The 13,878-nt window shown below is 42.7% G+C and overlaps 1 protein-coding gene across 4 annotated transcripts in view; it reads left to right on the top strand.

Annotated features, from left to right (window-relative positions):
* The window catches only part of NFX1 (nuclear transcription factor, X-box binding 1), an 82,589-nt gene that overhangs the window by 15,741 nt on the left and 52,970 nt on the right, over nucleotides 1–13,878 (top strand). For all 4 annotated transcript variants that reach the window (XM_003263421.3, XM_012509010.2, XM_030817583.1 and 1 more), the window contains exons 5-9: nucleotides 1,074–1,179; nucleotides 4,979–5,050; nucleotides 7,524–7,663; nucleotides 13,239–13,338; nucleotides 13,419–13,636. In XM_003263421.3, the coding sequence (XP_003263469.1) occupies nucleotides 1,074–1,179; nucleotides 4,979–5,050; nucleotides 7,524–7,663; nucleotides 13,239–13,338; nucleotides 13,419–13,636 (636 nt within the window). The remainder of the gene's footprint in view (nucleotides 1–1,073; nucleotides 1,180–4,978; nucleotides 5,051–7,523; nucleotides 7,664–13,238; nucleotides 13,339–13,418; nucleotides 13,637–13,878) is intronic.

The raw sequence follows: 13,878 nt of genomic DNA, 5'->3' as shown, positions 1-13,878 counted from the left end.
CTGGAGATGAGGTTTTGGCCAGTAGAGAGGCAGGAACAGGAGAGGAGATGAGGTGAGAGCCACTTTGTAGGAAAAATTGACACAACTTGGTGATTAAGTAGAAAGAGGTGTCAGCGATGACTGTAGTTTTTGGGCATGTGTGACTCTGACAGAGTTGATGTCACTGACAGAAATAGGAAACCCTGAAAAGGGAGGAGTTGTAGAGGGAAGATGTGAACTTTGGCTGTGGATAAAGCCAGTTTGAGGTGACTGTGAAACCCCAAGCAAGAATGTTCAGCAGACATTTGGACATATGGGTCTGAAACTGAAGATTCAGGGCAAGAGAGAAAATGTGGATATGGGGATCAATGGCCTTTAGGTGGATTGCACCTCTCAACATGAATAAAATTTCTGAAAGAGATAGTTTAGAGAGAAAAGCAGAGGCCGTGGACTGGGGATGGCTGCAATTTAGTGTGCAAATTGCCCAAGTGAGGATGAGTTCCTCAAGAGGAATCCTGTGCCTTCGTTTTACTCTTCCCTGTCTCTGCTGAGTCCATGGAAGATGTGCCATGAAGATTTGCAGTGACATTGATTATAAAATTATAAGCTCTTTTATGCCAACTTTATCGTTCTGGAATAGGTGAGTTCCTGCTACACAAGGGATTTATGTCCTTTCCATCTCTTACTGCCTCCCCACTTTCCCCACGGTGCTCTTCTCTTATTCCCTGTCTCTGATCCTTGCAGCAACAATTTGCATATCAGTTTAGAAGCCCAGTTATAGACGACTTGTCTTATAGGTATTTATCTTAAATTAAACGTTTCCATTAGTCAAGGTAGTATTTTCATAAGTAAAAGTGACTTTTTATTTATCTTTCCCAGGTAATCCAAGATTTAAGATTTATCATCCTCAGTGAAACTTTTTATGAATAGCATTATATTTATCTTTTTATTTTAGGATATGGGATAATACATTTGTTGAAATAATAAAAACCACACTAAAGTTGCATGCTGCCTAGCTATACTTTACTGTTTCATTAAAGTTGAGGATGTGGTTGAAGTTTGTACCATTGACTCTCTGATCTGATATGTTCTAGGCAAGGTAAAGAATCCTGAGTGGAGCAGAAATGAAATTCCACATAGCTGTGGTGAGGTTTGTAGAAAGAAACAGCCTGGCCAGGACTGCCCACATTCCTGTAACCTGTAAGTTGGAATGCTAATTCTGTTGGGATTGCTGGTGGACATGCTTTGCTGGTGGCTCTAAGTAAACATACCTGGTTAGCATGTAATGGTTTGGGATGAAGGGTGATATGGGACCTCAGTAAATGGTCTCAGATCACCCTGTGCCAGGCACTCTACATCAGTTAACTTGTTGAATCCTTACCACAGCCCAGTAATAGATATTTACCATCTCCACTTTACAGATGAGGCTCAGAAAGGCCAAGCCTCTTGCCCAGTGTCACAGTGGTAGGCCGTGGATGGTGGAGCTAGGGTTTCCAAAGCCAGTGCTCCTTCCATTACATTACACTGCTTGCTTCTAAGAAGAAATGTGACTCATATGTTTTATCCTCCATTGATATCCAGGATATTCAGGTCCAAGAGAATGTATGGGAGAACCTTCTGTCTGGGGAAAGACAATTATGTAGGGTCCCGGTCAGACAGTATTTCTTTCTAAGATGTCAACTTTCTAAGATGTCAATCTTTTTCTTTTTCTTTTTTCTTTTTTTTTTTTTTTTAGACAGGGTCTCACTTTGTCACCCAGGCTGGAGTGTGAGTGTGGTGGCGTGATCACAGCTCACTGCAACCACCACCTCTTATGCTCAAGCCATCCTCCCACCTCATCCTGCTGAGTAGCTGGGACTACAGGCGTGTGCCACCACGCCTGGCTAATTTTTGTATGTTTTGGTAGAGATGGGGTTTTGCCATGTTGCCCAGGTTGGTCTCGAACTCCTGGCCTCAAGCAATCTGCTCTCCTCAGCGTCCTAACATGCCAGGATTACTGGTGTGAGCCACCACACCCAGCCTTAGGCTGTCAATCTTTTCCCTGCAATAAACAGCCAGTTGTAGACTATATCCATAAGCCAGACACGGTGGCTCATGCCTATAATCCCAAGTGTTGGGATGCCAAGGCAGGAGGATTGCTTGAGGCCAGGAGTTCTAGACCAGACTAGGCAACAAAGTGAGACCCTGTCTCTACAAAAAAATTTAAAATTAGCCAGGTGTGGTGGCACACACCTATAGTCCCAGCTACTTGGGAGGCTGAGCAAGGAGGATCATCTGAGTCCAGGAGTTGAAGGCTGCAGTGAGCTGTGATTGCACTATTGCACTCCAGCCTGGGCAACAAAGCAAGACCACGTCTCTAAAAATAATAAAGAAATAAGTAGACTGTATGCAGTCAGCTTCTAAATACCAAAAAATGCACAGTAATAGAAAAACAATTGATCAGTTACAAATACATTTGTACAGGCCTTGACCTCAGACAAAGGTTTAAATCTTAGGTTCAAGTTACTTAAGTAGTTATGTGACCTTGGACAAGTTACTTAATTTATCTAAGCCTGTATCTGTAAAATAATAATGATAGTAATAATAATACTTATAGGGTTCTATGAAAATTAAATGAATTAGTGCACCTATGCAGTTCAATACAGAGTCTGGCAAGTGATCAAAAAATGACAATTCTTACTTTTACTACCCAAATCTAAGAGTAAACCAGACATCAGAGTGTTATCTTGGTATTTCTACTGCTTGGAGCAGGATAATATTGGACCAGGGTCCTAGTGATCAAGGCATGGTGGTGGCACTGGGGAAATGTCAGTGGGCGTAGAGCTGTTTTAAACTGGGCTAGACAGCATGGCCTGTGATCTGCTGGGCAGTCAGATACCTCCTTCCCTTTGACTGCTCACATAGGTCCTTCCTTAGGAAGGACTTAAGCTATTCTTGCCATTAGCTGTCATTTTCAGTAAATTCAGTAATAAGAAGTTAATCCTGGCTGGGCACGGTGGCTCACGCCTGTAATCCCAGCACTTTGGGAGGCCAAGGTGGGCGGATCACGCCAGGAGATCGAGACCATCCTGGCTAACACGGTGCAACCCCATCTCTACTAAAAATATAAAAAATTAGCCGGGTGTGGTGGCGGGCGCCTGTAGTCCCAGCTACTGGAGAGGCTGAGGCAGGAGAATGGCGTGAACCCGGGAGGCGGAGGTTGCAGTGAGCCGAGATCACGCCACTGCACTCCAGCCTGGGCTACAGAGCGAGACTCTGTCTCAAATAAAAAAACAAAAAAAAACTTAATCCTCTGCATGGACTATTTTTTCAAACCCTTCATGACTACCAGAGATCAAAACTGGTGCAGATCACGTGATCAGCACCATGTCTGAAAGAAAAGAACACCTTAAAACCTGCTCCTGCTCTTTTGTGGCTCTGGAGCTCTCACACTTGACTTGGGAACTTTCTTTTACTTTCAGGGCCATAGAAGCCCATTCCCCAGTAGCACTTTTCTGGTCTCCAAGAAACTTTGGTTTCTCTCATTTACACTTGTTAGGACTCAAAAGCCATAGAGACAGGGTCTCGCTCTGTTGCCCAGGCCTGAGTGCAGTGGTGCTATCGTAGCTCACTGCACCCTCGAACTCCTGGGCTCAAGCGATCCTCCCACCTCAGCCTCCCAAAGTGCTGAGAGTACAGGCGTGAGCCACCATGCCTGGTGTGAACATCTATATTTTTAAAAGCTCTCCAGGCACTTCCAATATATAGCCAGTGTTGTGAACCTCTGGTCTAAAAGTTAAGAAAACCTGAGATTGAGGAGATTGAGTCCAGGCTTCTGAGGTATTTGACATGACCTAGAATCACCCAAACCTGACAAGCAATGAAAATTGTTTCACCCGAAAGGATTGAGGTATATGTAAAATATAACTGTTGAATAATGATACTCATCTTTAAAGAAACATGCTTAAACTTATGTCTCCTATGGGTATTGTCTATCAAAATGAGTCATCTTAGAAGACTAGACACTTGTTCCTGGATTGTTTTCAATGTTTAAACCTTATTTAAGAATTATCAGAGCTTGTTTAGGAGTTTCATAGAAACTAAACATTCCAGCCAGACCACTTTATAAGCACACTAATGTTTTACAGCAAATTCTATTACCCATCTGATTAATTGGTCTTGGCTCTGATTGGCTTTTGATTCCCAAAGGGTTGTGATTTGCCACCTGGAATATACCCCTCCTACTCCAAAAACAGTTTCGTAGAAGTTCCCAAAATGTTTTAAGTAGTGGTATTTCTGTACCACTGTGTAATTTGCCAAAGTGTCTGCTTTGAAGAGGACAGTATATATTTGAATATACAAATTCCATATTGTAACTTTTTTCTATTGGTCTCTATAATATAGCTCCTAAAAATAGCATTTTTCAGAGGGCTAATTCTGACCTATAGCATATCACTCAGCCCAGTTCTTTCCATGACCCCTTTCCCTCTTATTCTCTACATGTTACTCACTAGCATGCGTCCCCTCATGTCAGCCGTCTTTTCACTGTTCAATTGTTTGCCCAGTGCCTGATTATTACTTCACTAGCTGATAAAGAGTATGTCCGTACTTCTTACGGACCCGGTAGATTTGAATTCTATTACCATCTTCTACAGTACTCTATTAGCCATTCTGCCTTTTACCTGAGTAGCAAACTATTTTTATTCCCCCACACTGCTGTAAGTGGGCCAAGACTGTATTTGAAAATGTCATCTTTGACTCTCAGACCCAAATATAACCAGTATTTTGACTTGGGATTTACTTCTCTGGTTAGTCTATGGTGATAATGATGTCAATTTTTTGCACATAAAAGTACAGTTGATATCTTTGTTCAAATAGTTTAATCAACTTGAAACAAATACAAAGACATGTCATAGTAGATGTATTTGTTGCCATAGTCACAATAAGACCCAGCTGGGACAGCTTTGTTCAGGTTTGGATACATGGCTGTGGTTTATTCAGTGAAACCTTTCTCTTTCAGTCTCTGCCATCCAGGACCCTGCCCACCCTGCCCTGCCTTTATGACAAAAACATGTGAATGTGGACGAACCAGGTAAAGTTAAAATTACACCCTAAAGAAGACCTCAGTTTTCACATGCATGATTGACTTGTGAATTTCTAAAATAAAAGAATATAGGTAGATACAAATAAATGGTAGGCATGAATAGTACTTTTTTTTTTTCAGGAGTGGAAGTTTATTAAAAAGCTTTAGAACAGGAAGGAAAGGACAGAAGGAAAGTACAACTTGGAAGAGAGCCAAGTGGGCAACTTGAGGACCAAATGCGCCATGGATAGTACTTTTCTATAACTAGTAGTTCCCTGCGCTGCCCGTGACCCTATTTTGTAATCTTATAAGTGATTAAGAAATTATATGCACAATGAGATTGTGAGACTACCCATTATTTTGGGTAAAATACCAAAGTGACAAGGATTTTTTTTTTTTTTGAGACGGAGTCTCGGTCTCTCGCCCATGCTGGAGTGCAGTGGCGTGATCTCGGCTCACTGCAACCTCTGCTGCCCAAGTTCAAGCAATTCTCCTGCCTCAGCCTCCCAAGTAGCTGGGATTACAGGCGCCTGCCACCGCACCCGGCTAATTTTTGTATTTTTAGTAGAGATGGGATTTCACCATCTTGGCCAGGCTGGTCTTGAACTATTGACTTCATGATCCACCTGCCTCGGCCTCCCAAAATGCTGGGATTACAGGCATGAGCCACCATGCTCGGTCGGCAAGGATTTTTTTTTTTAACCTCTCTAGTGGGTGACAGAACCAGGAGTTGAACCCAGGCCTAAGGAGTCTGGGACCGGTTTCCCGTGCCTAGCACAGTGTCTGGCATCTAGGAGTCTTTTAATGAATATTGTTGAATGAAAGAATAGGTGACTCTAGAGCCCACCCTTGTTCCATTATAACACAAGGTCTCCTACATCGTTAATACAAGGATCACTGATAGCTGTGGAGTGTCTTTGAGGCCCAGTAAGATCTTAAAATGATTTCTGAACCACAGGATGAGATGAATCATGCAGATTTTCAGTGAGGTGCATTTGTTTAGCCTTCACTGAACTTATGAGGATAGCCATGTTGCCTGAGATTACATGTAAGTGTTTTGACTCAGAAAGGTCAGATCCTGGTTCTGTCACTTCGTGGTTGTTGATTCTGGGCAAGTTGCTTGGTCTCACTGAACCTCATTTTTCTTATAAAGTAGAAATAATAGTGTCTACTTCAAGGGGTTAATGTTAGCCATGGTGCTAGGCAGAATGGTAGCATAATAGGCTAATGTTAGCCATTATGTCAAGTACTGCAAGCTGATCATTTATGTACATAACAGTGACTTTTAAAAACAAAATATGGAGTTGAGATGAGAGTCGAGGATCGAATAAAATGCTTCTTGCAGGAGAGTGGACTCCAAGTGCTTAACCATTACCCTAGAAAGAGACCTGAAGACAATTGTCTAAAAGTACTTTCTGCGGCTGGGTGCAGTGGCTCACGCCTGTAATCCCAGCACTTTGGGAGGCCGAGGTGGGTGGATCACTTGAGGTTAAGAGTTCGAGACCAGCTGGGCCAACATGTTGAAACCCTGTCTCTACTAAAAATACAAAAATTAGCTGGGTGTGGTGACACGTGCCTGTAGCCCCAGCTACTGGGGAGGTTGAGGCAGGAGAATCGCTTGAAACCAGGACGCGGAGGTTGCAGTGAGCCAAGATGGCACCACTGCACTCCAGCCTGGGCAACAGAGCAAGACTCTGTCTCAAATAAACAACAACAAAAAAGGACTTTCTTATATCCTTCTCTCAGCAAAATCAAGATGTTTATTAGAACAAAACTAGAATTAGCTTATTTCCCTACCCTGAAGCAAAGTCACATATAGTATGTTCTAAGTGCTGGGTCTCAGGATAATGCCATTGTGCTGTTAGTCTGAGTGTGTTAGATCTGGGTACATGATAGCTGTCTTTCTCCCCTGTCTGTAAAGTACTGTGGAAGCTCCAGGCAGAGCTAGGACTAGAACCCAGATCTTCTCACTCCTCACCCCAGCGTTCTTTGTCCTTACGCATGCTTCTTCATGGAACTCAGAGATGAAATCACATAAAGCAAATACTCAGGAATAGCCTTCAGTTCCTCACCACTCAGAAAATAGGAGAGAAAGACAGGATGGAAAATGAAAAAGGAGGAGAAAGAAGAAAGAGTGGGCCAGGCATGGTGGCTCAAGCCTGTAATCCCAACACTTTGGGAGCCTGAGGCAGGAGGATCGCTTAAGCCTAGGAGTTTGAGATCAGTCTGGGCAATATAGTGAGACCCTGTCTCTATTTAAAAAAAAAAAAAAAAAAAAAACAGAAGAAGAAAAAGAATGGAGAAAGGGAGAGTAATTGAGGAAATAAGAATTGGAGGAGGGAGACATAGGAAAAAGTGAGGGAAATGAAGTTAGGGAAAGGCTTAGTGGGTTTTGAGGGGAGAGTTAGGGCCACAGTGTTAGTTTAGTTGTCCAACAGGAACTTTTAGACTGATGCTGTCTTTACATCTATTGTCTTTACAGGCACACAGTTCGCTGTGGTCAGGCTGTCTCAGTCCACTGTTCTAACCCATGTGAGAATATTTTGAACTGTGGTCAGCACCAGTGTGCTGAGCTGTGCCATGGGGGTCAATGCCAGCCTTGCCAGATCATTTTGAACCAGGGTAAGTGGTGGGCACACCAGCTAGCAATGCTTGTGTTCTTTTCTGGAACCTTATTAATGATTGTCTTGATAAACTTTGATTGGTGTCAGACTTTTAGCCACAAAGACCTTGAGTAGAGAGAACTGGAGATACAATGCTTAGATGGTTTTTATTATTTTACCTGCATACCAGTATAGGTCATTGTCCTATATAATTTTTTTTTTCTTTTTGAGATAAGTCTCACTCTGTCGCCCAGGCTGTAGTGCAGTGGCGTGATCCTAGCTCACTGCACCTCCACCTCCCAAGTTCAAGCAATTCTCCTGTCTCAGCCTCCCAGGTAGCTGGGATTACAGGTGCCTGCTATCACGCCTTGCTAATTTTTGTATTTTTAGTAGAGATGGGGTTTTACAATGTTAGCCAGGCTGGTCTTGAACTCCTGACCTCAAGTGATAATGCCTGCTTGGGCCTCCCAAAGTGCTGGGATTACAGGCATGAGCCACAGTGCCTGGCCTAATTTAAATAGCAGATTTTAAAATGCTGTTTAAAAGTAACTGCTTGAAAAGGACCAGATTATTATGGACCTAGAAAGACTAAAATAATCTTTTTAAAAATGAACTGGCCGGGCACAGTGGCTCACGCCTGTAATCCCAGCAGTTTGAGAGGCTGAGGCGGGTGGATCACTCGAGGTCAGGAGATTGAGACCAGCCTGGCCAGCATGGTGAAACCCTGTCTCTACTAAAAATACAAAAATTAACTGGGCATGGTGGTGGGCACCTGTAATCCCAGCTATTCGGGAGGCTGAATCAAGAGAATCACTTGAACCCGGGAGGCGGAGGTTGCAGTGAGCAGAGATCGCGCCACTGCACTCTAGCCTGGATGGCAGAATGAGGCTCAGTCTATAATAATAATAATAATAATAATAATAATAATAATAATAAAATGGGCTGGGCACAGTGGCTCACACTTGTAATCCCAGCACTTTGGAAAGCCGAGGCAGGCGGATCTTGAGGTCAGGAGATCAAGACCATGGTGAAACCCCGTCTCTACTAAAAATGCAAAAACATTAGCTGGGCGTGGTGGCGGGCGCCTGTAGTCCCAGCTACTCGGAGAGGCTGAGGCAGGAGAATGGCGTGAACCCGGGAGGCGGAGCTTGCAGTGAGCCGAGATTGCGCCACTGCACTCCAGCCTGGGCGACAGAGCGAGACTCTGTCTCAAAAAATAATAATAATAATAATAATAAAATGAACATGTGAAATCTAAGAACATATAAAACTAATTTTTCATAATAAAAATTAGAAAATGGTTGCCTAGTGGTGGAAATTGGGGGAAGGGACACAAATTTTCTGGGTTGATAGAAATGTTTGATATCTTGTTTTGGGTGGTGGTTACACAGATGTGTACAATTACCAAAAGATATCTGAAACCAATCAAAACTGAATATGTAAAATATTTGTGTTTATTATATGCTAGCTATACGTCAATGGGAAAAGAAGTAGAAAGTATCTACATGCATAGAAAAAATTTTTTTAATTGTGAATATAAGTTTATGTTTTTGATGTTTTCAGTTTTTCTCTTCCTCTCCATTACTGCAATCTAGAAATGGGACAGAAGAATCTAATTTTATAGTTGGGGCGTGTTGGCGGGCACCTGTAATCCCAGGTACTTGGATGCTGAGGCAGGAGAATCGCTTGAACCTGGGAGGCGGAGGTTGCAGTGAGCTAAGATCGTGCCATTGCACTCCAGCCTGGGCAACGAGAGTGAAACTCTGTCCCAGAAAACAAAAAAGGAATCTAGTTTTATTTTCTCTTAGTGCAATTATCCCCTCTTTGCTCTCCAGAGTGAATATTGTCAGGTACCCAGTCACTGATTAAACAGCCTGAAAGCTCACTGTATTTTTAGGTAGGCTGTTTGGTCATGATACAACTCTAATCGTCCCAGTTTTTTCTTTTATTGAGCCAAAATCTGCTTCCCTGAAATATACTCTCTCCTTAGTCTTCCTTTCTCTACATTTCATGTTCCTCCTGGGTTGTTCAAAATTAGCTGTCATATATTCTTTCCCCAGTGTTTCCTTTCAGGCCTAACAGCTGTGATTGCTTCATTTCTTCCCTGTGAAACATGCTCAGAGACCACACATCCTCTTAAAAGTGGCTAGATTGGGCTGGGCACGGTAGCTCATGCACTTTGGGAGGCCAGGGCGGGTGGATCACTTGAGTCTAGGAGTTTGAGACTAGCCTGGGCAACATGGCGAAAACCAGTCTCTAACAAAAAAAAAAAAAAAAAATTAGCCAGAGATGGTGGCATGCATCTGTAGTCCTAGCTACTTGGGAGGCTGAGGTGGAAGGATCGCTTGAGCCCAGGAGGCGGAGGTTGCAGTGAGCTGAGATCATGCTACCGCACTCCAGCCTAGGTGACAGTACCCAACTCTGTCTCAAAAAAAAAAGTGGCCAGATTGTTCACAACAATGCCAGTCTTCTTGTGGGATCCACCAAAACCAGTATTGCTCAAAACTCGGTGTTCTTTGAGTACATTCTTGAGATTTTTCACTGAGATGGAGGACTGATTAAATGTGTCCTGATTATTTTCCAGACTAAAATTTCTGTAGTCAGTTCTCTCTGGAATAGAACTTCAGGGCTTCCATCACCTGTTGTGAATCCTGACCCTGCCTGTGAGTGCTCCCTCCAGTTTTATCCCAGGCTGAAAATGGGATAATATGTTCCAGCTCCTGTTTTTAATAGTCTCTTCAAGAGAATGAAGAGTTGCCTGTGCCCAGTTTGATTATTCATTATGTCATATGGATCTGTAATTAACAGGAAGTGTAGAAAAGCTCTCTATCCTGGTACTTACCAAGCTTTTTTTTTGGATCTCGTTCTGTCATCCAGACCAGAGTGCAGATTCTCCTGCCTCAGCCTCCCAAGTAGCTGGGACTACAGATGCACACCACCATCCCTGGCTTCAGCTGGTTTTTTTTTGTTTTTTTTTTTTTTTTTGAGATGGAGTCTCACTCTGTCGCCCAGGCTGGAGTGCAGTGGCGCAATCTTGGCTCACTGCAAGCTCCGCCTCCCAGGTTCACGCCATTCTCCTGCCTCAGCCTCTCCGAGTAGCTAGGACTACAGGCGCCCGCCACCACGCCCGGCTAATTTTTTGTATTTGTAGTAGAGACGGGGTTTCACCGTGGTCTCGATCTCCTGACCTTGTGATCCGCCCGCCTCGGCCTCCCAAAGTGCTGGGATTACAAGCGTGAGCCACCGCGCCCGGCCCGGCTTCAGCTGTTTTTAGCTCTTGATTCATATTGGGCTTTTACTCAGCGAAATCACCCAAGTCTTTTTTGTACAAATTTGTATGGATCCCGGTTTCTTCCTCCTTGTTTCTGTTTAGTTGATTTTTCAAACCCAGTTTTGAAGACTTGAAAAACTAATGTTTTTCCACATTAGTTATCTAGCAGAATATTTTGGCCATGTAAATAGTTTATCTTCTTGAATTATAATTCTTCTAGGATCCCTTTCAGTGTTATCTAGAGATTAATAAGCATTCTTTTTGGGTCTTTATTCATATGTTGATAAAATACTAAATGGGTTAAGGCTGGCAACAGTGTCCTTTGGTTCCTTAATACTATTTAACCAGCTGTGACTCTACCTAATTCTTCTGTCACCTGTACCTAATTCTTCTGTCACCTGCTCATATTTCTGTCTCTTGTGCCTAGGAGAGCTTTTTAGTATTTACTCAGATTTTTTCATCAGGAACTCAATTTTTTTATTGTTACCCATTCTGACCCTTGATTCTTTTGGTCGCAGCTTTCTATTCATTACCTCTGTAAAAAGCCTTTGTTCTGTTTGAGCAGAAACTTAGCAAAGAAAAGCCTACTAGCAAAAGCTCAGTTGCCAGGGTTTCTTTACCAGTTCACTGATTGTACAAATATTTATTGTATTTTCTGAATCTTTATTAATTTATCAAATCAGTCTTTATTAAATGAACAAATGAGTTTTAGACGGGGGAAAAAATTGCATATAGGCCAGGTGTAGTGGCTCACATCTGTAATCCCAGCACTTTGGGAGGCCAGGATGTGCTGATCACTTGAGCTCAGGAGTTTGAGACCAGCTTGGGCAACATGGCAAAACCCTATCTCTACAAAAAATACAAAAGCTAGCCAGGTGTAGTGGCACACACCTGTACTCCCAGCTACTTGAGGGGCTGAAGTGAGAAGATTGCTTGAGCCCGGGAGTTTGAGGCTGCAGTGAGCTGTGTTCACATGACTGCACTCCAGCCTGGGTGACAAAGTGAGGCCCTGTCTCAAAAAGAAAGAGAAAGAAAAGAAAAGAAATTGCACATGGGCTTACTGGAAGATGGAATGTGTATTTTAAAAATAAAGAGTCCTTGAATCTTAAATTCAGCTAATTAAAAAAAAAAAAAAATCAAAGCAGGCACAGTGGCTCATGCCTGTAATCCCAGCACTTTGGGAGGTCGAGGCTGCAGTAAGCTGTGTTCACACCACTGTTCTCTAGCTAGGCAACAAAGTGAGATCCTGTCTTTAAAAAAGGAAAAAAAAATCAAGAGTCTCGATTATGGCCGGTCATGGTGGTTCACACCTGTAATCCCAGCCCTTTGGGAGGCTGAGGTGGGTAGATCACCTGAGATCAGGAGTTCAAGACCAGCCTGGCCAACATGGTGAAACCCCATCTCTCCTAAAAATACAGAAATTAGCTGGGTGTGGTGGCAAGCCCCTATAATCCCAGCTACTTGGGAGGCTGAGGCAGGAGAATTGCGTGAACCAGGGAGGTGGAGGTTGCAGTGAGCCAAGATCATGCCATTGCACTCCAGCCTGGGCAAGAGTAAGACTCCGTCTCAAAAAAAAAAAAAAGAGTCTTAATTATAGTGAAACCTTTTGGTTCTGTTTAATGTACGGTTTTATTTTATGAGTATTATTTTTAATACCTTATTAGAAGGTTTCTATTTTATTTTTATTACATATGTGATTTTTAAAATGTGATATTTTTATAATACTGCATTTATTCTGATCATTAGATCTTATACTCTCATGCCAATTTTTAAATTTCTTTTTAGTAACGGGGACCTTTTTACAAGCGTTTTATGTAAAACCTGACATAAAGTATGAAACCTGTGCTTCTTGGGTTGAAGTGAGGATGGGAAATCCAGATGTCAACTCCTCCACCACTACTACCAGCTTAGCTTGTCTATCCCCTGTAACATCACCAGAGGACCCCCAGGAGCCTCACAGTGAATGGTGTTCAACCATGGCCTTATGGACCAGATAGTGTTCTCTTAATTTAGAGGTTGCTTCACTCTGATGCTGTTCTTGGAATGTGCTGCAGAGGCACTATGAGATATTAATAGTTTAACAAGGCCTTTTTTATTTCTTCCTATGGTAAAGCTCTTAGGTGGGTCTCAGAGCTGCTGTATAAACTATACTCATTTCTGCATAGGTCTGATCAGTACTCTATTTGGCCTTCCAGAGTGCTGGGATTACAGGCATGAGCCACTGTGCCGGGACCACATTTTGTATTTTCTTATAGATTATTTGGGATATTTTAAGAATCCATACATGTTACTAACTTTTTGTTTTTGAAATTTTCTCTTCAAGTATGCTATTGCGGCAGCACCTCCCGAGATGTGTTATGTGGAACCGATGTAGGAAAGTCTGATGGATTTGGGGATTTCAGCTGTTTAAAGATATGTGGCAAGTAAGGTTTTACGTTTTCCTCAGCTGAGCTAAAGCTGCACTTTATGCAACAATTATGTAATAGTGTGTTATTCTTAACAGGGACTTGAAATGCGGTAACCATACATGTTCGCAAGTGTGCCACCCTCAGCCCTGCCAGCCATGCCCACGGCTCCCCCAGCTGGTGCGCTGTTGCCCCTGTGGCCAAACTCCTCTCAGCCAATTGCTAGAACTTGGAAGTAGTAGTCGGAAAACATGCATGGACCCTGTGCCTTCATGTGGAAAAGTGTGCGGCAAGCCTCTGCCTTGTGGTTCCTTAGGTAACTAGTAAGCGTAAAGTTGGCTTTAAAAATATTATTGTAAATGGTTGGCAGCAATGAGTGCTTAAGCAACGTAGAAGTAAGTGCCAGTTACAATATCAGAGGTTTCTAAATATTATGATCATATTTATGTAGGTACTTTTTCTTTCCTCCTCAAAATATACTTGCGAAAACCCATACATTTGCCCAAATGATCTCTCTGATTCAGGTATTTTATTGTTAACTCTGGACAACTGTGGTGA

Source organism: Nomascus leucogenys, chromosome 8 (genome assembly GCF_006542625.1).
Source record: "Nomascus leucogenys isolate Asia chromosome 8, Asia_NLE_v1, whole genome shotgun sequence".
Lineage (NCBI taxonomy): Eukaryota > Metazoa > Chordata > Mammalia > Primates > Hylobatidae > Nomascus > Nomascus leucogenys.
Note: the sequence above shows the minus strand (reverse complement) of the source record. Positions and strands in the feature narration are given on the sequence as shown.